Here is a 25822-nt window from a genome sequence, read left to right as displayed (position 1 = left end):
AGCTCAGTGTGTTTGCTCATTATTCCACCAACTAGCCTGTGAGTGCGTGTAGGGCATGAGCTCTGCCTTAGCCTACATGGACTCCATCCTCATTCCTAGCCCGTGCCTTGGCACAGTGGGTGCTGAATGACAGAAGTGGCCCCCGTGGTGATGGGCCAAGGGTCTGTCTTCTGCCAAGCCTCTCCTCGAGGGTTCCTCTTTCGATGGTGGGACAAACATTCCCCAGCTGAGAGCACTCCTCCCTTGATTTCCTCTCTCTGTGTGCGTGCCTAATGCAGCCACGTGTCCAGTTCACACTCTGTTTCTGCACCATTTCCTATGAGCTTTCTGTCCACTCTTCCTCTTCATTCCTTCCTCTGCTCAGGCCCATTGCTCATGGTCAAAATAACTTTCCACGTATGTAGCATGTTCGTGCTTATTGACCTTGTTCTCAGTGAACAGGCCAGTAACCCGTCCAGAACTTTGCAGAACCAGAAGCACTGTCCCTGCCAATGGTCATGCCTGTGCCTTTCTATGAGATGGAAGGTGCACAACAGGGAGGACAGAGGACTCGGGACACTGCAGGGGGCAGAAAGGCATCACCCAATCCATTTGTCCCATGGTTTTCTACTAGAAAACTTGCAGTTGGCTCTTTTTTACAATATAAATACCCAACTTGAAAAGGCAAGTCAAGACAAAACCAAACCAAAAGCCTAGAGTTAAATTTGTATCTCCAAAGATTGTAACTAATGAAGGCAATTACTGAGCTGAGGGATTTGTTTCATTTAACTTACCAGGGACTAAATCAGCTCGATAGGAACAGGATCAACACCAGTGTTGGTTCTTAGTTCTCATAATCTGTCCCAAATAACCCTTTAGAGGGAAGAAACACTCCCAGTAATATTGCTTTGCAAAAGTTAAAAGATCCCTCCACAAAAAAAGAAAGGAGTTGCTGAAGGATGTTTAATGAGCCCCAGACCTTGCAAGAGTGGTATGTATCATGCTGAGGGGAATACACCTGCCTGGCTCTGTGTTAAGTGTTTCCCACTGCAGTCCACGTCCCTGACAGCAAAAGGGAGGCCAAGTTTGCCACCCGCCATGTCTGCCAACAAGCTCCCCCTATGCTAACTGGCTAGGAAGACTGGGGGTGGCCAGCGCTTGGGGAAGTGTGGCTGTGGAGGCATTGATTGGAGCTGAGTGTGGGGCCCAGGCCTCTGCTGTGGTCCTCCCTCCAGAATTGCTCAGGTGAGGAAGAAAAGCAAAGCTCCCCAATGCCACTTTGATGAATGGCTTAGAATAACAAAGCTGCGTTCATTGATGCCTGCTTTTGGAATCAAGGCCTTGGAGGGAGATGGAGGAAAGAAATGAGGCTCACCCACTGCAGAAGGTTTTTGTGGGGAACCGTGGCTCTCCCCACCCTGAGTCCTGACTGAGACAGTAGAGCACACACGTGTTTGCAATGTAGCTTCATGGTCTTTGGCTGCATTCAGAGGAATGGCCTGGCATCAGGTCCAAGGCGTGGTGATGGCAGGCACCTTCTACTGAGCCTATGACACCTTTGATTTCAGAGAGACCTTCACTGTCAGTAGGATGCTCAGAGGATAGTGATGAGCCATGAGCGTGATGCAGGATCTTGAAAGCTGTTTCCATGTGCTCTGTGAGCTGCCCTCGTATTCAAGGGTGCTCAAGGGGAAGTGAAATCCTAGTTCCAAGGCAAGTCTGGTTACCTCACAGCCTGCTCAGAACACCCACACCCTGGGTCCCCTGGTTCAGGGTGGAGCCTTGCTCCTCCAAGGTCGATCTAAGTCCTGCCCACCTGACTGTGCCACCAGGAGCTTCCCTCCAGGCAGAACCTGGGCTCTGTTTGGTCTAGGTTCACACCACGAGGTTTCTTCTGTCAGTCGTTCTCAGTTTGCCTTTACTTGTACATCTAGAAAAGGGAAAGTCATGCTGATTATTTGCCAAGCTAATTTAAAAGTGCACATGAGGTCATTGGCAAACTGCCTTACTAGAGGCAAATTAGATGCATTTGAAGAGTGGTTTTTTTCCTGTAGTGTATGTGCCTCCTGAATTGAATTATTTGATTAAACAAGCTCATGTATTCTAGATATTAAGTCAACTATAAACCCATTTAAAAAGAAAAAAAAACAAAAACAAAAACAAAACTCCTTTAAAGGAGTCCTGATTTTTGCATGAGGAAAGTTCATGCTCCTTTACTGGATCTGCAGGGCTTTTCATTCAGCAAGCATTGGGTGCTGGTGTCAGCCTGGGTTCTGATGATGTGGCAGTCTGGACCATGGCCCTTTGGTCCACACTGAGGCCTCTGGTCCAGGTTGAGAAGACGGGCAAGGAAGCAGGGCATGGGGCGAGGGAGGGGCACTCCACAGTCATGCACAGGCCCTGCAAGACCAGAACAGTGAGCATAGCCCCCACAGACACTTGAAGGGGAAGAAGGCTTCCTGGAAGAGTGACAGACGAGAACTAAACCAGAAATTAACCAGTGAGGGCAGGGAAGAGCAAACACGGCAAGAGGAACAGGGAGATGGGGACGGTGACTGGAAGGTGTGCAGAAGCCGGACCTTTCAGAGATCATCCAGGGTCAGAGGGAGAGAAGCCATTCAGAAACTGATTCTCCCTCCCTCCACCCACCCAGCCTCGGCTCTTCTCAGTCCCCCTCACCTAAACCATATGTCACCACTGCCATGTAGAACTATTCCTATTCCTGGGCCAGGCCTTCTGTACCTTTGCACCACTGTTCTCCTGCCTAGACAGCCTCTCCCCTCTGCTGCCTGTGAAAGTCCACATCTGTGCCTGATCCAGACAACCTGCTTCTCCTGTGAAGCCTCAGGGATGTCAGTGCTGTCCCTGGTTACCCCCTCTTCCTCCTCATAACCCACTTCGAGCTGGTGGTTTTTATAGGGAGCGATTCTGCCTGCAGGAGATTGGTTGTCACAACTGGGTGGGGGAGCAGGGTTCTTCTAATGAGTCAAGGCCAGGGACACTGCTGAACACCTGACACCAAACAAGACTGCACCCCCCTACCCAATGAATCACTGTCTTCCAGGTTCCTAAAGGGAGGACCATGGACCTGCTCCTGGACTCCAGCCCTGTTGAAATTCTCTCCTGACTTTCTACGTGAGGCTGAGGATGGGGAAAGCATTCCTCTTAATACATCTCTTGGTGCCTTAAGCTTGTTTTAAACACAACCAGTTGAAATTGCAAACCTCACCAGGGCTTCTGCCTTCAGCCAGCCTCCCTGGGGCCTCTTTTCCTGCTTTTACTGCCAAAAGCAGTATAGCAGAGTTTGAAGGGTGTGCAGGTGGATCCTCTGGGATCTGTGTGACTGTCTCCCCCGCTCCTGGATTCCATGCTGCAGTATCCCAGGTGGCAGTCCTGGTAGGTCACCATCTAATCTCAGACCCTGCACTCAGCCTAGTTACCATGTGTTGTGTTATTGTCCTGAGGATGGCATTTTGAGACTCTTTCTGCACAGGCTGGGAAGAGAACTCTCCCAAGTAGATTGTAAAATGTAGCAGAGGTAGCCAGGACCAGAGGGAGCGCAGTCATTCATGCCATCATTCAGCACCGTCTGTGGGGATGCTTGTCACTCAGCCCAAACACTGGGTTCCTGTCTTAACACTCATCTTTTATCTTTTGCCACACCTAGCACAGGGACACCCACAATTTTAATAAAGTAGCAGGTTCACTGACTATAATTCCCATACTGTAGCTAAAAGTTAATAGCAAGCTGCCTTCCCTGTCCCACCATCTGGGCTGTGCTGGTCCAGTGAGATGGGTCGCGGGAGAAGGCCAGAGATAAGTTCTTCACCATGAGCTTTGGGCTCTCCTGAGACTCAAATATGAGGGCTCAAAATTGACCAAGACACACAACCAAAGGCAAACAGGCTGCTTATCATTATAAGTTCCTGAACACAGCATATGAGCTCAGCATAGACTTTTCATGAGGCTTTTGTGGGTGTTGAAAAACCATAAACAGTAGTAAACTCATCTGTCTTGTTTTAATGGGATTTTTCTTTCAGCGTACAATTTTTATCTCCAAATGGAAGCAGCTTTGGCTGATTCAGTATTCTTAAATAAAAAGAGCATTTAAGCATAACCTGGGAGTTCCCAGCAGTAATGGCTCAGCAGTAATGAGCCTGACTAGTACCCATGAAGATGTGGGTTTGATCCTTGGCCCTGCTCAGTGGGTTAAGGATCTAGCATTGCCGTGAGCTGCAATGTACGTTGTAGATGTGGCTTGGATCTGGCATTGATGGGGCTGTGGCATGGCCAGGAGCTGCAGTTCTGATTCGACCCCTATGCTGCAGGTGCAGCCCTTTTGAAAAAAAAGCATAACCAGCTGAAGTTCAAACCCCACACAAGGAGCCTTTCGTCTGCCCAGCTTCACAGGGAAACATTTTCCCCTGCTGCTCTCTCTTTCAGCGAGTTGCAGACCTGGAGCAAGAAAATGCTCTGTTGAAAGATGAGAAAGAACAGCTTAACAACCAAATCCTGTGCCAATCCAAAGGTAGGTACCAAAGAGATGGAGTTTTCATTTTTGGATTTCAGTTTCTTTTCCACACTGATTTTCCCTGAATATTTCTACCAAGCATGCAGTTAGTCAAGATGCTGCAGTGGGGAAAGGGTTTTAATAGAAGACAGATGATAAAGAAGGGTGATCTTTAAGATTCTGCAGCCGACATTTGGCTTCAATTTAATGCAATGAGACTCACACATAATGGGCAATGTAATGCATGGGGTTTGAGTTAGGAAGCCCTCACACTCAAAGAGTGACTGTGCAGTGTGCCACCGTGTGGCCTTGAGCAAGTCCCCTAATGATGGTAGTCCTCAATTTCTTTGTCTGCAAAATGGACATAAAGGTATAGACTTTAGAACTTTATGTGCTTAGGATGACAGTTGACATGTGATAAGCCCTCAGGAGCTGCCATTATTATTTTTAAATTTATCTTTAGCATCCATAGTCCCTGTTTCTTCTACCCAGTGGGTCATCCATTAATGTTTGCTGAAGAGAAGGCCAAGGGTCAGCTCCGAAGTCACCTCTCTCCAGCACCCACGACCCTGGGCCACCGTCAACCCCCACATGCCGCTCAGCCAAAGAGGAGCAAGGCCTCCAGACCTGGGTCTCACCTACTCAGTGAAGCCTTAAGCAGTCTGCTCCTCTCTCCCATTGCCAGCTTCCTCCCCTGTACCACGAGAGAACTGAGCCTCCTGTGTGCACAGAGCCACCCAGCATGGCTTTGTTGAAACCTTTAACTGTTTTTAATTTCCCTTTAAAAATGTCTTCTTTCCACTGCTATGAATGAGAAGTCTGGATGCAGAAAGCCCATCTAGGTTAGGTTTCTGCCTTCCCTTTTCCCCCCAACATCGAATCTCTTTGACTTGCCGTGCAGTCCAGGAACCTGAAAGACCACGAATGGGGAAGAAGCTCCAGAGCAAAACCTGGGCTCTCCCCTGAACGCTGCCAGCAGTAGCTGTGACAGTTGTCGCACGTTAACCAAGGGAGCTGCCGTGACTTCTCTTCCCCAGCCCCCAGCAGCGGGTGGGCCTTCTCCCCCTGGGAAGCCCAGGGCCTGGGGAATGGGTGTCCCTGAGCTCTGCCATGGGAGGTCACCCAATGTGTTGTGCCTTGTCCTGGGCAGCCTTTTATAATGAGGAGGCATGAGTGGGAGCACGTGGGAGGGGAACCCATTCTGAAGAAAAACCACAGCTTGGTACGCTTGCTTTCCAGACGACTTTGCCCAGAACTCAGTCAAGGAAAACCTCCTGATGAAGAAGGAGCTGGAGGAGGAGCGCTCCCGGTACCAGAACCTGGTGAAGGAGTATTCCCGGCTGGAGCAGAGATATGACAACCTGCGGGATGAGATGACCCTTGTCAAGGCAAGGAGGGCTGCTCTGCCACCTACTGCACCAGCCCCCATCTGGCTTGGCCACCCCCGCCCCGCCCCCTGGCACTGCCATGCTGAGTGGCTCTGTGCCGCAGCACCAGTATCACTGTCCCATCTCCTGAGGGTGGTTACCACACAAACAAGCAAGTAGCTGGATGGCGAGTCATTCCCAAGGACAGCTCCTTTTCCAGCTTTGGGGTCTTAGATCTCATTTAGGACTTGGGGGAAAAATTCCATCCACATGAATGTGCTCTCTTGTTTCCTGTTCTGGGAAAATCCCTGTGTGTACACAGTAACTGTTTTGGGGGGGGGGGGGGCGAGTGCTGCAGGCAGGCCCACAATACAGATGCACAGGAATGTTTTCATGTTTCAAGATTTGTCATTCTTTTGTAACTGTTCTCTCTAGAAATGCCTATTCAAACAAGATCACATATGTTAGTTACATAGAAACCTGGAAGAGAAGCTGAATAGGCACATATATAGAAATCTAAAATTTTCCTACCAAGATCAGTTTTCACTCTCCAAGCCAAATCAGATGCAAGTGGGGAAAAAAACGTTATTTTTAAATGAACAGTATAAATGGCAAGCTCTATTTCTCTTATGCTTACTATTTTCAGACCTAGAGTCCATGCAGTGCAGGTCGAAGCAGGAGCCGTTAGGAGCCAGTGCACAGTGTTGTCTTCAAGAGGGAGGCTGTTGACAAGACTCTCTGGGTACATCTGGGCAGTCAGGTGCTAGGGATTGTTGCTGCAAGACTTTTCAGAGGAAGTGGCCCAAATATCAGGGATTTGCATTTCATTACAAGACATACGGGAGCTCCGTAAGTCCCACTGTGGAACTATGTTCTCTTCCAAGTGTCATTTTGTGGCTTAGCTGGATGGATGGCTTGTGAGAACTGAGGGTTTTTTTTATGGGAACAGCTATTGAGCCATCATTCCAAGAAACAGCGGTACCTATTCTTGCTGACAAATGAGGCAGAAGTCTAACTCTAGGATCTGCTGTTACTTGCAAAGTAATAGTTCTTATTAACATGAGTTCATTATGAGTTTTCACATTGTCTTCCCTGAACAGCAAACCCCAGGCCACAGGCGGAACCCATCAAACCAAAGCAGCTTAGAGTCTGACTCTAATTACCCCTCCATCTCCACATCTGAGGTTGGAGACACAGAGGATGCCCTCCAACAGGTAGAGGTGAGTGAGGTGGGCTCTCAGCTGCTGTCTGTGCCCCAGAGAGAGGGTGTGTGACCTGTGTGGGACTCCCACAGCACTGTTCTATTGCTGGTGACCACAGGGACCGGGGCCCATTCCCAACAGCAGGGTCACTTGGACTGCGGTAGACTTAGAGATGGTTCTCCAGAGTTAATATTTACTGTGCAAGGCCATACGTTGTTGTTCCCACTCTCCATAAAGGAAGATCCCTGATTCCTCTTGCAAAACTGAGGACCTATTGCAAAGAAGTGAAAAAGCTGAAAAGCTAGGTCATAAAAGATAATCATTTATCATTCCTGTTTAGAATCACAACACATATAGTAATATCAATAGATAAGTAGGGAAATTTTCTTCCCTGACTTACAAGCTGGATAAAACTCGGAGAACAGCAACAAATATCTGAAACAACAGATATTTGCTGAATGACTGTATCTTTGTCGGTAATAGCCTCTTAGAGTCACTAAATAATAATGAATCACACAGTGGTCTTTATAGTCTGTGTGTAATTGTATCAAAGGTACATAGACAGATGATTTTTCCTCTGGCGTTTGAAAGGCAGAAAATCACAAGCACATAAAACCTTATGAAGCACGTGAAGATAGATGTGGAAGAGAGAGTTATAAAAACATGTGCTTTGAGCACGTCCTTGTGCCAGGCACTGCTGGCGGCCGCTGAAGAAACTACAGTGACTGACCCCTGAGAAGGTTCCTGCCCTCGAGGAGCTTGTCTGATGGAAAGTTAGACACTGATCAGTTGATGGAAGAAGTTTGTAATATATTTTCAGTTACTGTTAAGTGCTGTAAAGGGAAGTGAAGGATGATGAGAGATGGCGAGTGATGGAATGAAGGATGGAAGGTTAGAAAAGGAGGTCTTCCTAGTCAGGCTCTGTCTGCTGGACAGTTCCGTGTAGTTTGCTGCCTGCCATATGCATTTAGTAAGCATTTAATGAATGCGGCTTATGGCCCTTGGTTTTGCTCTGTAGTCTCCTAAGTCAGATTTCCGGAGGCTTTGTCGGCCTGAACCCCAGACACACCACCAGGGTGTTTTTGTATATGTGATCGTTTGTGTGCAGGCATAAGCCCTTCCATCAGTGGATTTATATTCTTCAAGAGAGCGCAGGCTGGTCCTTGGGATGGGCCAGAGCAGCGAGCCCAGAGCAGGCAAAGCACAAAGCACATGTTAAGTGCTGGTTGAACCAAATTATGTTGTCCCATATGTCCATACATGTACTTTAAAAGTCCACATGGATGTGCTCCTGCAGATACATGTCTGTGCATGCACACCCACCCAGGACAGACCCTAGAGGGCACAGCCAGGCATGAATCTGAAGGAAGAAATCTGCAGGGAAATTGAGGCTATGAGATCTGTTGGATAAATGGGTCCCCTGGCAGGGTAAATGCTGGCTGGGTTTCCAGGTGTAGTCAGGTGGTGGACAATGGCACATTTACAGCCATTAGGACCACATTGCTCCATCATCACGAAGCTTTCTATCCTGAGTTTTACAGTTTCTCTGGTGTGAGACCATTTTCTGGACATGAGCCCTTTTACCTTCCAAGTAAGAGGGCTGTGTCTTTATCCATTTGTTCCTGGAGTATATGATCAGTTCTTCTAAGTGCTCGCACAGGAGGAATACAAATGGCTGAGATTCAGATGTTATCTAGACAGAAAATGAGCCTGAAGCACCACCTTGAATATGCAAAATGATGGCTGGTTGGCAGTGGCTTCATATCTGAGGCATGGGTCGAGGTTTGGGAGGGCGAGGGGAGACAGACAGCTGCTAGAGAGGCAAGCAGTGAGGTGCTGAGTGTTCCCTATGGCATCGATGCCATTAAAACCTCCTCTCCCTGCTCCCTGTCTTCCTTTGAAGGAAATCGGCCTGGAGAAGGCAGCCATGGACATGACAGTCTTCCTGAAGCTGCAGAAGAGAGTGAGGGAGCTTGAGCAGGAGAGGAGGAAGCTGCAGGTACAGTTGGAGAAGAGAGAACAGCAGGACGGCAAGAGAGTCCCGGTGCGTGAGTGAGGGGGCCGGGAGCCCGCAGAGTGACCCCGCTTACTCCTGCCAGGGCTTCGGGGTTGGGTGGGCCACTTGGGGTCATGAGGGGCTGGGTTCCAGAGAAGAGCCTCATCTTGTGTCCGAGGCATCTTGAGTCTTCTCTGCAAGTGCCGCACGTCTCCCCAGTCAAGCAGGAGTAAGCTTCCCAGGTGCCCCCAGGGCAAAGTATTTCCAGTGGTAAAACGAGCAGGGAGCCTATGGCACTGTCTCCCACTTGCAGAGTGAACCAGGGTATGATCAAAGGATAAATACAGTTGGTCCTGTATGGCTCCGGCCCAACCCTCACACAGTTGAAAATTCACTTAGGGCTTGTAGTCAGCCCTCCATATACACAGATCCTCCGTATGTATGGTTCTGCATCTGAGGATTCAGTGATTGAAAAAATGCATGTATAAGTGGATCCATGCTGTTCAAACCCATGCTGTTCAAGGGTAGGAAGTACAGGCAGAAGTCAAATCTTAGGGAAAACTAATGCTCTTTCATACCCAGAATCTGGCATGGACTTGAGTTTAGCCCCATTATGTCAGGGACAGACCAAGTTTTCAGTCATTCAGCCTTCTTTCCCAGGATAGCACCCTTGCCTCAATCCAGATCATTGTCAGTGTCTTGGGTCTTTAAAAGATGTTGTTTGAATCCTTCATGTCCCCAGATTGTCCCTTCATCTCAAGGACCCACTGGGCACCGATGCTAGTACACTCAGCACCTTCTGGTGACAGGCTCCTAGTAAACTGTTCAAAGTGTTTATTAAGTGAGGGGATGCAAACGCAAGAGAGATCCCCAGAGTGACTAGTTTATGAACTCAAGAAATGTGTAATCTCATTCAGGAGGGCCAGACACAGGTGAAAAATAAAAAATAGTGTTAGTGGTGCTCAAATAGATGCAAGGTTGAGTACAAACAGGTTGGTGCTGTAGGAATAGAGAGTGCCCACTGCCCTGAGCAGTGATACGGAGAAGGGGGCCGCTTGTTATGAGGACCACTTCTGGCCATTTGGGACATGAATCATCTCATTAGCTAACCTCGTGGTGGGTTTGCAAAAGGCCTTTGGTCTGTTCTCCAGCCTGAGCGGCCTCCTCAGCTCCACCTACACACCATCTCCTTTTGTAACACCCAACTTCCCTTCCCAATCAAATGAGATTCAGAGGCTGATCTGTGTTACTGGTAAATTCTTGAGTTTTTTCCTGAGCAGTAAGTGGGGAGGTCAATCTTGCTGATGGATTTAAAACTCTCAGGTGGATTAGATTCAGAATGAAGAGTGAAAGGATTAGGTTTATAAATGACTCATTCAATTAGATGAGAAGCTGCCCTGACAGGCAAACACAAATCACACGGATGAACAGCGGCACAGACGACAGACCGCACCCAACCTCAGAGTTCCTGGCCACCCAGCTGCCCCTAGACTCACTCTCCACGCTCCCACCGCAGAAACGCCAAGTCATTTTGGAACCTTGGCTTTAGGACTTCTGTTTGTCTTGATACCAGATAAAAAAGGGTGTATATCTCATTAAAAATAATCACTGAGCAAGAGTAAGAACCACAGGCTTGGCCCATAGCCCTGTAACATGCATTGAGGGTCTCCGTTTAAGGACCTTGTTTCTGCCAGCGTTCAGTAAAAAAGGCAGAAGTGGGGTGAGGGGGGCATATGGAATTCCTCTGCAGAAACCCCGAAATTGAGGCCTTCAGAGGTCATGGTCTTAGATCTGCCCGTGGGCCCAAGAGGAATTCTGGGCCACTTGCATCTCTATTCTGGAGCAAGATGGCCCAGGTCTTGGCTAATGAGAGAGGCCAGGCTCTGGATGAGGAATGACAGGGGGGGTCTGTAGGGAGTCCATCACTGCGGGAGTGACTGAGCCTGCTGTGAGGTGGGGCCTCTGGCACAGCCAGCCAGGCTCTCCGTGTATTGACTGCCCACCATCCAGCTCCCGTTCCCCAGGTCTGACAAAGTTACTGGGGCTACCAGGGGTATCCCAGTGGACTGTCCACTTAGAAACATAACTGCCAGTCTCCTTCCTCTAGCTCCTCAAGTTTGGAGAGATCATCTCCATTTTCCAAGAACCTAATGCACTCATCAGTAATCCAGTCATGGAGCAGACCCACACTATGTAGAACACAAGTGCAGGCCTCTCTCCAGGGCAGCAAGATTACAAGCTGACCCTGTGCAGTCATACCCCCATCCTCTGGGGATGGCGGGAGACAAAGCAGAGACTGGTACCCAGGAGAGTTGCTCTCCTAGGGTGCGGGCTGGAACTACGACAGCCAGTGCAGCAGCCCTTGACTGGATGGGCTACAGGAGGTGCTCAGATCCAGCCCATCTCCAAGCCTGGGGCTCACTGCCTCTAGCCGCAGCTGGACTGCAGCTTGCTAGCACTGCGGATGATCTAATCAAGCAGGTTCTAGCTCCAAAAACTCTTCTTATTCAGAGACTATCCCCCACTATTTGAAATCACCCCACACAGTTAACCATTTATGAAAGTGGTTCTACCCCTTCTCATTGGCCAAGTCATGTCCAACAGCTGCCAAACAGTTATAGGTGTCATTGGCTCAGGTGAGTCCTAATGGGCTGATATTCCCATTGCTGTTATCCACTCCCACCAGCTGTGGCATCGTCATGTTGTAGAGTGACATGGAGGAAGCAGGCTTCTCCACAGGTGCTGAGAGTGACTTAGATGGGAAAACAGAATCTACCTGTGCACACACACATCTGCCCAAAACAGAGGAGCTCCTTAACCTCATAATAAGTACACAATTATTATATGTTACCCTCTTAATAAGCACACAAGTCTAACCATGCTAGTTTCTTAGGGCTGCTGAAACAAAGTACTGCAAACTAGATGGCTTAAAACACCATGAATTTATTCTCTCTTGGTTCTGGAGACCAGAAGTCAAAAAGTAAGGTGTCAAGAGGGCCACAATCTCGTAAAGCTCTATGTCTCTCTGAGCAGCTGGCATGGCTGGCAGCCCTTGGTGTCCTTGATTTGCAGGTGCATGACACCAGTCCCTGCCTCCATCTTCAGCTCACATGGCATTCTTCCTTGAGTGGGTGTCCTCTCCCCTTCCTGTAAGGACACCAGTCATGTTGGATTGGGGCCCACCCTAAGGACTTCATCCTAACTTGATCACATCTGCAAAGACCCTATTTCCAAATTAGGTGACATTCACCTGGTACCAGGGATTAAGACTTCAATGTATTGTGTTGGGGGACATAGTTCAACCCATAACACAGTGTTATACATATTCATCCTGTGATCGTGTGAATAAAGTTATGTAGGGGGCCAGGGCAGGCAGGGGTAGTGATTTATGGAGAACTTCGTGATGGCCTGAGGTAGTCAGCTGCGTTTTGGAGGCAAGAACGACATGGACAAACAGAGGCTAGGGGGCCCAGGTACATGTGCAAGGGCAAAATAATCATGACTTGGCCACCATGGGAAATCCTCCTGTGGAACAGCTGCATTGTCATCCGTGGAACAGCTGCATGCTCACCTCTCTGCCTCTTTATCCATGCAGGCGGAACAACCAAAGAATGACTTAGAGCTGGACCAGGATGCAGATCTAGCCTACAATAGCCTGAAGGTAAGATTCTTGGAAGACAGGCTTCCTTGACCTCTCACCCTTGGGAGGATGGAGTCTGGGCAGCAGCAAATCCAGTCCTGAGGTGCCTTCTGCTAACATGTGGAGCCGTAAGGACACCATTTCCTCTTCCCGCACTTGAGCTTCTTCATCTTGGAAATGAAGGAAATTGTGTATTTACTCCAAGAAACCACAGTATATGCTAATGGGTTCCTCTATTATATACAACACCCCTGACACAAATTTTATGCGTTTTCCACATCAAGCAATTCTCTAGTTCTCTGTGGACACTTAACCAAGTATCCTACAGTTCAATTCCATTCAATTCAAATTATTCTCCACCTGGTGTAACCCACTGGTTCTCCAAGAGTAGTCCTGGGACCAGCAGCATCACTGGGAACATGCTAGAAATGCAGATTCTTGGGCTTTAGCCCAGACCTGCTGAATCAGAAGGGGAGCAGTCAGTTTTAATGCCCCTCCAGGGATTCCATTGCCCACTCATCTCAGCACCAGTGTTTCAGCCTGGCTGCGAGGCACTGCCTCCAGGACTCCCTTCTTAAAATCAGGCTCAGAAACCCCTCTCTTCCATTCAGCTGACCCATGGGAACATGGCCTGCTCTCTTCCCGCAGCTCCTCTGCCAGCACAGGCTTGGCTCAGAGAGGGCTCAGTAAACCCTTGTCCAAAAATGTCATAGCTGTCCCACTCTGCCTCTGTTGCAAGGCTAGAATCTGAGGTTGCAGGACCTGGTTGTCCCTTCCTTGCCCCTGGCCAAACCTGACTTGACCTTGTTGTCACCACAGGTTCCCAGATACAGCTGCTGGGAGCCAGAGTAAACTTCAGCCACCATCTGACCTCAGTCCCTTGAACCACACCTGAGAAAGGAAAAGCTCCAGGGCTGCAAAGTTGGGACCTCGAGCCAGAGTGAGGCCCCAGGGCTTCTGCCTCCAAGCCCAGTGCTCCTTTACCAGGCAGGGCTGGCTCTCCTGAGCATGCACACTGCCAACAGAAGGAAAATCACTCATGCTCTGAGTTCTTTAACTCCTGAACTTAATCACGATAGGATTTATGAGCTCACCAACAGCCATTCAGCAGTAATCACCATACCCCAGAGCCCTCCTCATTTCTGCATAATCCCTGTCTCCACTCATGGTCCTAAATCTCCCAGATGACCATACAGGTAGCAGAGTGCTGGGAAGGACCCTGGACCAGCCTCTAACCCCCCATGAGCCTTCTCCACTCCATCCTCAGCTTCCTCGTTCATTAGAGTAAGGGCTTGTACCAGTGGTCTCTTAGGTCTGTGATCCTATCTCCCTGTAATAGATGGGCAACCAGTGCCCACTTGTCCATGTTCTGTTTTCTGTGGAAATTTTGAGTCCCATATATTCCAGGGCCCTCTCAGCAGTTTATGTGTAATTATCACTTTAAATTATCTGACTTCATCTCAAAGACAGAGTTAAATTATCTGACTTCATCTTAAAGACAGAGTTAAATATTTAGATAGAAAATTTTAAATACATTCCAAAATTGAGGTTCGACAGTTTTTCCTCCATTAGCGGTGACAGTTAGTGGCTTTCTGTATGCCCAAAACAAAATCGTTGGTCTATCCTCCAAACACTAGTCCATGTGATGCCTCTTAGATAAAAGGGGAGAGAGGAGTTCCTGCCGTGGCGCAGTGGTTAACGAATCTGACTAGGAACCATGGGGTTGCAGGTTCGATCCCTGGCCTTGCTCAGTGGGTTAAGGATCTGGCGTTGCCATGAGCTGTGGTGTAAGTCACAGACGCGGCTCGGATCCTGCGTTGCTGTGGCTCTGGTGTAGGCTGGTGACTATAGGTCTGGTTAGCCCCCTAGGCTGGGAACCTCCACATGCTGCGGGAGTGGCCCTAGAAAAGACAAAAAAATAAAATAAGATAAAATAGAAAAAAGGGGAGGGATGCTGTCTAGACAAATAAGTTTATGGTATGCAGCATTTTATATTCTTTCTTGGAAAGTAAGGCAATACTTGAATATACTAGGGTTCTAGGAAGTCCTGTTCTAATATGTTGTTTAAAAAATTGTTAACCCCAGGCTTCCACAAGGAAGGGTTTTGGAGCTAAATAGGCTTAGAAACACAAATACCATTGAATCACTTAGAAAAATGCGACCATGGAGGCATCGTGTCAGATCCTCTGCATGGATATCTCAGGGTTGTGGGTTCAAGTCCAGGCCCCAACTTTGCCTGCTTGCTGACATAGTCAGAACTGCTGCTGTGTGTCCAGTCAATAAAAGGGGCTCTTGGCCACGCAGAGCTGACTGGGCAGGTGGTTAAGGAAGGTGGAGGAGGAGGCCCACCTGAGGAGGGCGCTCTGGCACCAGGGAGTAATGGGGTGTCGCTGGGCCTCCTTCCAGAGGCAGGAGCTGGAGTCGGAGAACAAGAAGCTGAAGAATGAGCTGAATGAACTGAGGAAAGCCGTGGCCGACCAAGCCTCAGCGCACACGGCCGCCCACGGCGCCCCAGATGGCTATAGCCTCCTGCTGAACCAGCTGAAGCTGGCCCACGAGGAGCTGGAGGTGCGCAAGGAGGAGGTGCTCATCCTGAGGACCCAGATCGTGAGTGCGGACCAGCGCCGCCTGGCGGCCAAGAGCTCGGTAATGCAACCGCACCGCTGCAGGGGAGGGGTGGGGCTTCTGGGGCCGCACTAGGGGAGAGGTGTTTTCCTTACATACCTCCGCCTGGGAGGGGCTTCAACCTAAAAGAACAGAGTCTTGCTATAGAGTCTCCTCCAAAAGAACAGCACGACTTTTCATGGGAGACTTTATTGGAAGACTCTAGAATTTTCTGAAGATACTCAATACTAACAGGTTCAAAAGGAACAAGGCACAGAATTGGTGAAAACCTGGGCCACAGCCTGAGCAGCCCCCTTGACCTGTGTTTTCACACCCAGTCTTGCCCTTTGCTTTTTCCTTTGTTTCCTGGGTTGAGAAGTCTTTCCCTCTCTTAGCTCTCCCAGGCTGGCAGGTCCAACTTCTCCTTCATCTCTTAAGGTTTCCACCTCCTGCCCAGATTGAGGGCTGGGAGAGTGGGGCCAGAGGCTTCCTGGGGCACTCAGGGCATGGGCCCTGGGATGTGATGGGGCTGGGACAGGTGGGCAGTGCTGAGTTAGAGCATCCTAAACTGACTTCAGTTGTGCCTTCCCGATCCGGGTGCCTTCCCCTCCAGGGACACTGTCCTTGCTTTTCCCTACCACCACTCCTCACTGGCTGCCTTTCACTGCCAGGCCTGGTTGTTCCCTGACTCTTGCAATATGATATGTTTTTCCTTTTTTTTTCTTTTTCTTTTTCTTTTTCTTTTTATGGCCACACCTGCAGCATGTGAAAGTTCCCAGTCTAGGGGTTGAATTGGAGCCACCCCTGTCGGCCTGTGCCACAGCGCACAGCAACAGCGGATCCAAGCCACAGCTGTAACCTACACCACAGCTTGCCTCAACACCAGATCCTTTACCCACTGAGCAAGGCCATGGATCAAACCCGCATCTTCACGGAGACTGTGTCAGGTTCTTAACCCTCTGAGCCACAATGGGAACTCCCCCAGTGTCATTTTTAAAAGTTCCAGACTGGCTTTAACCACTGTTATTTGAGGACTTCCTGGGCCTTCGTCTCTTCTCACAGGCTCACTTTTATACTTCTGTGTATAAAGTCATTTCATGACAGTTGTTTGTATAACCAGAGTTATTTATTTTTTTCATCTGGGACATTCTAGGAGCCGAACATCAATGCCAGAACAAGCTGGCCTAACAGCGAAAAGCATGTGGATCAGGAAGACGCTATCGAGGCCTATCACGGGGTCTGCCAGACTAACAGGTAAGTCTCTCTCACAGTATCTGTGCCTGGAGGGGCGAAGGAGAGGGCCCTGTCCAGCCTGGAGCTTGAAGGCTGCTCCTCCGGCACTGAGCTGACGTGCGCTCAGCCTCAGAATGGTGGTTATTGTAGGAGATAAAGGAGGAGGAGCAGACTTGGTGAGTCCCATGCACTTAGGAAGCCTGCTATTAGCTTCAGCAGGACTCCAGTTAGACCTTGGAGCATCAGAACCCAGATCCTCAGAAGGGCCCTGGGAAAGGGCCCTGGCAGGCTTGACAGGAGGAAGGGGGAAGACCGGCTGGGAGGGACTTTTCTCATTGAAATGGAAGCAGGCGCGCAGTGACCCCACCTGAGTGGTGATGGTGGGGAGCTGCTCCAGCTGTTTGCCACTGCCATCTTTACTTAGCCCAGCCAATGGGCACACACAAGGGTGGGCTCCCTGCCCTGTCACTTAAGATATGGAACTCAGGCTACGCACTACAGATCCTGGATGGGAGAATGTAACCATTATTGACTAAAATAAATCTCCCTGAATTTTCATGACATGACCACCTCTGATTCCCCCTCAAGGAAGAGTTACCCAGGGTTAAGGTGAAAGAAAATGATTGTCTGAGGGAGGCAGCAGCACCCTGGGACGCAAGACGGGACAGTGACCCCAAGGTAGTGCGGTTGAGTGTGTGCGCTGGGGAGCTCATTCATTCACCCGCTGTTTAGGGACACTTCATTACTGCTCAATGCCCCAGTTTCCTATCTGTGAACTGGGAACAGTCATAACAGCTACTTTACTGTGGATGGTGACTGAGAAGATTAGGCGAGTCCATGTAAAGCCCTCAGCACATTGCCTGCCTGCACTAAGCATGCAGTAAACATCAGTGCTGATACAGCCGTTGTTACTGCCTCTGCCTCCCTGTGCCTCTGAGGCCCTTGTAAAAACACAACTAACCTGTTCTCTGGCTCCCTTTCTCTTAAACCTCAGCTAATTGAATGTTGAGCAGTCACAAAGCATTTGTTCAAAAGTGCATCCAGAAATTGTCAGTAGGTGGCACTGGGCGCAGCATGAACTTGTTGGCAGACATGTGAGGGCTTCCTGGACATTGATTCCGAGATCTTCTCATCTAGCCCCTCTCTCATGGTTGAGGAAATGGAGCTGTGCAGGCTCACGGAGTCAGGGTGGCCTCCAGAAGGACTGACTCCCAGGCCCGGCTGCCTCCAGCGCACTGCAGAGGTGATCCGAAGGTGAAGGCCCCCAGGAAGAAATTCGGGTTTTATTTCCAGAGAGATGTACTTCTTTTAGAGAAAAGGAGGGAGAGGGGAAAATGAAGGTGAATCTCTGAATGCCAAAACCAAAGTCAAGATTTAGTCATTTTCAATTATCTTGGGTGACGATAAGAAAGGAGATGAATAAGAAAAAGAAGCACAGGTGATATTTGAAATTTAACAAAAAGAGAAAGAGGGAAACCGGGAGCTTGGTCCTGACAAGCCAGTGTGCATATCTTTGTGATCTTCATAAACCATCCCTGTTATCAGCTGCCTTTTTATTCATCCAGATGGTTGTCAGGAATCCAGCCCCAACTATAGGTTTTCCCAGGGGAGGCTTAATACCCTGGATTTGTCTTCCTTTGCAGCAATAATGATGATGGTGATAAAATAAAAATAGCTTTTCTTATATCTTAAAATAATTCCATTCCCAGCAAGCCCAGGGTACAATAGTGAACTAATAGCCTGTGAAACCAAGTTAAGTACAGAAAAGAGCAGCCGCCTTGGGGGTGGGGGTGGGGAGCCAGAGCCTGTCTCACCTGCAAATGACATTGGTGTTTTGTCTCCCTTTCAATCTCGGGAATCCCAGCAGCAGGGAGGACCACAGTGGGTAGGCTGGCAGGGCAGGAAGAATGGGCCTGCGATTCCTGGAGCCCTGCTGGCAAGGGCATCCTTCGCGATCAGGACCACCCCCCACAAAGGTGCTTTGAAGACAGAGTTGCTTTTCCTCGCCTACTATTTTCTTGAAATGGAGGATATTCTGCTTTAAATACAAACTGTATTATGCAGGGATGATTTTGGAGTCGGTGTGGTTGGAAAAATAATCTATGCTCTCCCCTGGGAAAAAACTCACACTTGTACACTTAATTTTGCTTAGATTCCACCACCACCACTGGATCACAGCCTCTTTAAGAGTCCTGGTCCCCAAGTTCAGAATTTCTTCATTTGCTAACTTGCATAGTTTATAGAGTTATTTTCTGACCTTTGCCACTGGGTCTTTGGTTTTCAAATTGTGGGAGAGAAGCCAGTGCTCAGGGTCTGCTCCGAGAAGAGCCCCAGGAATACATAGGGCCCTTCTGCTTCCAAATGCTCTCTCATTTTCACATCTTGGGAACCAAGGGAAACTAACATCATTATTACCATTTTATAAATGGCAGCGCTAAAGTAAAGACAGGGCTGGTCCATGCCCAGAGATAGGCTGCCGCAGACAGGCAAGGTGCTGGGAGAAGCCTCCTTCCCAGGGCTGTCTGGAACCAAGCCTGCAGGGCCTACCTGGGGGAGACGGGCAAATGGGCTGGCAGATGGTCCCGGCTGCTCTCAGGCTGGTCTTGCCTCTGGCCTTGCCCCTGGGGGCAGGAGTGTGGCCAGGGCTCAGGCCTGGCTCTGCAAACATGCTCCTTTGGCCACTGGTCAGTTCAACCCAAGCCTTGCCAAGTCTGCGGAGCTCCAGAGCAAGACTTAGGGTGCATTTCTAGACTTTTCCTCAGGTCCCAGGAAACCTCCTTGCAGGTCTTCTCCGCCCAGCAGGTGCCAGGAAACAACAGGGGGCCCTTGGCATGGAGAGCAGCTGTGCTGTTGCCACCTGAGCTTGGGCAGGTGAACCTGGGATTGTTAGCCCCTAAAGAGCCTGCGCAGGAGAGGGGAGACCTTATCCAAACAGCAAGGAGTTAGTGTAGCCGCTTTAGGGTGCTCTTGGAGTTGACAGTCCTTTGGCCTTGAGCCCCAGCTGCTGCAGGCTGTCCTGCTGGGCAGGGCAGAGCAGGGAGGATTGACTGCTTGGCTCCTCTCACAGCACCCACTCAGCTGCTCCTGCCTTCTAGCGGTGATCATTCCCTTATGTTCTTCCAAGTTCTCGTGGTCCCGAGAGACATCAGCACCATGTCTGTCTCTGTTGCATGACCATATTTATCCAGGAACAGCTCCCCACAGTGTGGCCAGGCCTGTGGGTTCAACATCCCTCTCTTGTTCACAGTGTGGGTTTGCTGCCTCCCATTTCTCAGAGATCCCAGAATCTCCTGGGCAGTGGGTCAAAGCCCCGGTGTGAATGAAAGAAATGAAAACATCTCTGGCGCACAGAGTGGTCTTTGCAGAAATGGGAAACCACCCTCTCAAGCTGGCAGGAACCTTGTCTGTTTCTGTCCACAGACAGCAGGTCCTTTCAATGGTGGTTAGGTCCTGGTTTCACAGTTTGTGCAGAGGGAAAGTAATAGTATCCCAGGCCTTTTTTGCGCGTGACGTTTACAAATTTAGGTCATATAATTACAAATCTAGAAGAAACCTCTCAGGTTAACTCAGCCAAGCTCATTGACTTCACACGTGAAGAACAGGCCCAGGGCATGTAGGAGTAACTGGGCCAGGAGTTTGTCAGCAGAGGGGAGCCGTCTTCTGGAGAGCCTGGCTCTCCAGCAGCTTCCTCAACCTGTGTCTTGCTGCCTTCTGCAGTTGGAGACTCTCCCTGCTGCTTATTCACGTGTGGCCATGGCCTCTTTGGGAACAGGGCTCAGCATGGTGGAACATTTGTGGGTTCTCCATGAATATGTTTTGAGATTAAGTGACATCAAGGATTTAGATTTAAAAAGTAAATTCCTATAAGCTTGTTCAGGGTTTTCCTTCTGAAACCACCAGGTGGCGCTCCCTCCCCAACCCCCCCTCCCCCAGTGGTGTGGGTGGAGCTGGAGAGAGGCCCTTTCTTGGGGGAACAAAGGATGGGCCTGGAGTTGGTTGACTGGTTTTTAATTTACTCATGTGCCTGACTTCCTGAGCGCTGTGGAATGACTGGGCGTCATGGTTCTCTGCTCTGCACTTTGCGCACAACGCCTGGTATGTTATGGAATTAAGGATGCCAACTTCCACACTTGTGCCCCCCTCCCACCCCCCGCCTGCCCTGCTGGGGCCAGGCAGCCATTCCTCAGTGCCTGAGGGGCCAGCCAGTGTGAGGCAGGAAGAGGCTTAAGACCAAGGCCTGGAGACCACCTGACTTCCAGCGCAAGTGTCAGTGTCAGGCAGGTGGTTCCCACCTTGGCATCTCTGCATGCCTGGAAATGAGAAAGTTGGAGGGCAGGGACCCGCCCACCGGGTTTAAAGCACTAGCTCAGCGGCCAAAAGTCCTGAGTTAAATAATGTAAGTGTTAAGGGGTTCCTGTTGTGGCTCAGTGCATTACAAACCCAACCTAGTATCCATGAGAATGTGGGTTCGATCTCTGGCCTCGCTCAGTGGATTAAAGGATATGATATTGCTGTGAACCACGGTGTAGATCACAGACATGGCTCAGATCCCACTTGCCTGTGGTGTAGGCCGGCAGCTGCAGTTCGATTTGACCCCTAGCCTGGGAACTTACACATGCCACTGTTGTGCCCTACAAAAAAATAAAATAAGTGTAAATATCCAAGAAAGGGGAGGTGCTAAGCTGTGGGCTCCCCCTCATGCAGCCCAGGCCATGAGCGGATTTGCGGTGGTAAGCGGACACAGGCCAGCTGAGGGCTCCGAGAAGAGAGAGTGTCTGGAAAAGCCAGGCCCGGGCTGAGGGGCCAGGGTAAACTGACCAGCAGTAGCCCCCAGCCTGGCTGGAGGGAGAACAGGTGTGACGATGGAGCAAAAGCCCTGGGTGGCCCTTGAAGCATCCTCACCATTGTTTTTTACTCAGCTCCTTTGCAGATGCTTCAGAGTCAGGTCTGCTGTGGGTGTGACCAGCTGTGCCCAAGAAGCAGCCTGGGTGAGCCCTGCAGGGGCCAGGTCCCTCCTCGTGTGGCTGAGCCAGGGGGAGATGTAACAGCCGCACCCCCAGACCTCACACACAACCTGACAGGGGCATCCCTTGGCCCATGGCCTCAAATGCTCCTAGGGAGGATCGTTTCCCCCTGGGAATTAGGAAGGGGTTACTGGTCCTGGTAGCAGGCAGTGTGGATGCAGCTTCTGCTTCATAATTCCTGCCAGGAAAGCTGGGATCGAACCAGCAGGAGCAGAGGCCCCCCAGGAGCAGGGATGGAGGGGCTGAAACCCAGGGTTGGGGGCAGCAGGGCTCTGCCTACCACCCAGTCCCACTGGCCTTCAGGGGTCTTGTGTGTGCCCAGGGCTGTGTGAGACAGGGGAGGGGGGTAAGGGGGACTCCATGCTGGGGGAGTCTATGACATGTGCCTGCTCTCCAAGAACTCTGCTGCTGGCACTGGGCAGACACAGGGCAAAGGAAAAGACAAAATAACTTGCAAATAGGAGACATCTGGCCTTCTGCTTTTTCAATTAGTAAATCGGGGTAATGAACCTGATGCCAGGGTCAAAGGAAGAAAGTTCAATTCTCATCCTGCTGGTTGCCAAGATGCTAGTTGTTGTTTTTTTTGTTTTTTGTTTTTTTTTAGTGTTATCTAAATTATGTAATGTTTTCCTTTGCATTTGCTAAAGTATAGTTGATTTAAAATGCTGTGCCAAACTAGCTTTATTATGCAAGACTCTGTAGTGAGGGCTGGAGTTAACACTTTTGTGCCCTTAAGAAGTGACAGGAGAGACATATGCCTTGAAAAGCAGATAAAATATGTAGCCTCCTTCCCTGTTCTCAGGGAGCCAGATGTCCCCGAGGTCCCACCCCCAGATCACTCGGGCATCTGGGAGGCCACTGTCCCCACCCAGTGCAGCTAATACACTCACAGCGTCTGCACCTTCCACCCCTGCACGGTCCCCCCCTCCCTGCCCTTTTTTCATCTCCTTATTCTTTCCCCAGTTCGTTCAGGTAGAGGGGAGGACAGGGAGTGAACACAGGTGAATGCCACCTTCATTTGCAGCAGCATCAGAACAAGTGCCATCTCTGCTCTGCCTTCAGCATTGTGCTTTCTGGCTGGGGGTGCCCAGTGAGTCCCATAGGAGAGGGTGGGAACCCACTCTCCAGACAGTGACTGGAAGCCAGGAGACTTGGGGGAGCTGATGTTTGCAGGCACCCAGATGCTGGTGACGGGAGGGGAGGAGGGGGAGCTGAGCGTTCTGGAGCCTTCTCTCCTGCCTTTCCACACCTTGGCTGCCATCCTCCTTTCCCAGGCTCTCTGCCGCCCCATCTCTCCCCTCTACAGTGGATGCCCTGTTTTTCTGTCCTTTATTTCTAGCAAGACTGAGGATTGGGGATACTTGAATGAAGATGGAGAGCTCGGCTTGGCCTACCAAGGCCTAAAGCAAGTTGCCAGGTCAAATGTGTCTCTTTCTTCCTGTGTCTACTCTGTTTTGCCTGCTCGTGTCTACGCTTCATTGTTTTTCAGCTGGAGTGGATGCAAGGGTGCAGTTCACAGGGTGCTGGTGGGTAGCCCCTTGCATCGCCATCTGTCACTTTGTGTCCAGGCCCTGTGGATCAGGTTGGTGGAGGCTGCTTCTTGGGGTCAAGGTGATAGTGACTGATGGCCCAGTGGAACCTTAGAAACCAGCGGGTCCAGCTCACTCTGCAGTGAAGGGATAGACCGGGGGTGGGATGGGGGGTAGGGGGCAGCAGGCCCGCAGCTCTCTAAAACACAGCTGAGAGGAAGTGAATTCTGTGTGTTTCTGAGTCTCTGCGGCCCCCGTGCAACACGCTGACCATCCTAACGGCAGAATCAGCCAAGAGTATCAGATGTGTTTGTGCTGTTGGCTGTGCTCCAAGTGCAGGGCTCCTCACAGCCTGCCCTCTGGCACGTGTGCTGGCCCTGCGGAGCTCACAGCAGCTGACCAGCCCAGCGCCAGGTGTGCTACAGGGACATGGGGTCTGACCCTCACTGCGCTTCCCTGGGGCAAGTCTACTGGAGCTCACAGGGTATGAGGAACTTGATGCTTGAGCAGAAGATCCAGAATGTGAACCTGGTTCCATTGGATATGAATCTGAATCGGTAACCCTTTGGCCACCAGCCCTGGGTGAGCAGTTTAGCAAAGAAGGTTAGACGTGTGCAAAAATTAATATAAACTGATGGTTGTGCCACATGTTTGTTGCCAGTGTGTGGCTTTTTGGGGCTGTGGCACAGATGAGACTCCCAGGAATAGATGGGGCAGTAGTCCTCAGGCTTGTTTCCCAGAAGAGGAGACAGGCTGGGCCAGGTGACATGAGTGCCATCCCCAGTGCACTCAGCTTGGTGGTGACAGAGCTGGAACAGGAGCCAAGGGCCTCATGCACCATCTCCCAAGTTCTGCCTGCTAATGACATCGCAGAGGTCCTATGACAGCAGCAAGAGCCAGAGTTCCCATTGTGGCTCAGAAGTAACAGACCCAGCTAGTATCCATGAGGACACAGGTTTGATCCCTGGCCCAGTTCAGTGGGTTAAGGATCCGGTGTTGCTATGAGCTGTGGTGTAGATCACAGATGCGGCTTGGACCAGGAACTTCCATATGCTGCAGGTATGGCCCTAAAACAAAAACAAAAACAGGCAGCAGGAGCCTCTCTTATTGGCAAAAGAAAGTTAAGATCATCTTGTTCTCAAGGCAGCGTGTCTCCTGGCTTTGGGTTCAAGTGTGGCCCCCACTGTGAGCAGCGTGACCTCCAGCTGGATCAGAACTGGACCTGCCTCCTCAGGTCATTGTGAGGAATAGGGCCGACCCTAGTGAAGCACGTTGCACTGCCTGGCATGCAGTAAGTGTGGAATGAATACGGGCTGCTACATGTGTTAAATGGCTATTTTTCGGTACGATCAGATTCCTGTCCCATCTAGAAATTGTCTTATTTGTGGGTGTGAGAAGGCGCTAGATATGGTTTAACGCATTGGCAAATGAAAGCATTAATCAACAAAGAAGGCACAGCCCTACACATCAGGAGACCTGGCTTCCAGAAGCAGCTCTGCCACTGGTCATGACCCCCAGCCTCTCTCGTGTTCTTTTCACACCTGCAAAGTGAGGCAGCTGGCTTGGTTCTTGGGCAGGGGTTCTCGGACCTTGCACAGAACCCTGGGCTGTCACCCAGCTACAGTCTACATGGAGGGTAAGAAAGATGTGAGCAGTAAACTCACAGCACAAACCCAGAGTTAATCCTGGAGGCAGAATTCCTAGAACCCAGTGTTCAGGTCTATTTCCTTTATTAAATGTATCACTTAACTGGTGATTACTTTCAGCGTATTACAGTCAAGATTGGCTGTTATCTACCTATTGTGTGTCCTCTAAAAATGCTGATTCAATTCCCAAATTATCTCCCACAGTCCTCGCCCTGTTGTTTGCTTTTGGTGACGCCGCCTGTGGGGAGGGGGTGAATTGGTCATCTCGCCATCATGTCTTTGTTTGTGTCACTTTGCTGAGAAGTCCCTGGGTGCCAAGCATCTCACCTGGTGCTGCGGTGGGGCAGACTGAACACGTGGTCACTTCCCTCTGGGACTTTACAGTGTAGACTTACCCCTCTCGCTCCCTTGTGGATTTGCTCCCTCCTCTCTGGTGGCAATGATCCCATCCCAGACCAAGAGCTGAAGTGCAGAAACCTGGTGCCTGTGCCCCCTGGCTCCAGGGGCTTTTGGAGCTGTCTCCTAGGCACTTCCAGGGTCCTAATTCTGCCCACCTCTGACCACAGTCTTTATCTGCATCCCAGGAGGAGGAGGGGGTGGCCAAGTCAGAGGGCTTCTAATGAAAATTTATTCAAGCAGTGAAGTCCAAGAAGATCGCTCATAGTCTTATCAGTAATTAACTTCCTGAAAAGGAGCCTTTAACTTCCTTAACTCCTTGCCTTCTATTATGTTGGAACAGGTGGCTCCCAGAATGGCCCAAAGAGTCTTCCACAACTTCTCCCCAACCTTCTCCAGACCTTTTCTAGGTCTCTCTGCTGCTTGTCATGACAGCAGTTGATCTTAAACCTCCCCATCCCCAGATCATTTGCAATTACTTTCTGTTATGACTGGGGAGAAATTGTATAGAAAAGGCCAGAGATCAAGTAGGGGTAATAGCGGTAAGATAAATAAAAAGAAAGGGGCTAATGTTTTGCCTTTCTAAAACTTACAGAGAATCTACTCTAGGACAGTATGCAGTAGTATAGTGAGTTCATTCTACCAGAGGTTTGTCTCAGCAAGAAGATTCTTGGGAGCTTTGGGGCAGATATGGAT

General features: G+C 50.0%; 1 protein-coding gene across 2 annotated transcripts in view; it reads left to right on the top strand.

Annotated features, from left to right (window-relative positions):
• MYO5B (myosin VB) overlaps positions 1-25822 on the top strand; it is a 389410-nt gene that overhangs the window by 345969 nt on the left and 17619 nt on the right. Inside the window, exons 23-30 of one of the 2 annotated variants that reach the window (XM_047764561.1) lie at positions 4423-4507; positions 5729-5877; positions 6957-7076; positions 8962-9102; positions 12650-12715; positions 15101-15340; positions 16452-16552; positions 22895-22972. In XM_047764561.1, coding sequence (XP_047620517.1) covers positions 4423-4507; positions 5729-5877; positions 6957-7076; positions 8962-9102; positions 12650-12715; positions 15101-15340; positions 16452-16552; positions 22895-22972 — 980 coding nt within the window. The remainder of the gene's footprint in view (positions 1-4422; positions 4508-5728; positions 5878-6956; positions 7077-8961; positions 9103-12649; positions 12716-15100; positions 15341-16451; positions 16553-22894; positions 22973-25822) is intronic. The other variant, XM_047764553.1, reaches the window with a different exon arrangement.

This window comes from Phacochoerus africanus, chromosome 2 (genome assembly GCF_016906955.1).
Source record: "Phacochoerus africanus isolate WHEZ1 chromosome 2, ROS_Pafr_v1, whole genome shotgun sequence".
Taxonomy (NCBI): Eukaryota; Metazoa; Chordata; class Mammalia; order Artiodactyla; family Suidae; genus Phacochoerus; species Phacochoerus africanus.
The sequence above is the reverse complement of the archived record's forward strand: the minus strand, read 5'-3'. Positions and strand labels throughout refer to the sequence as shown.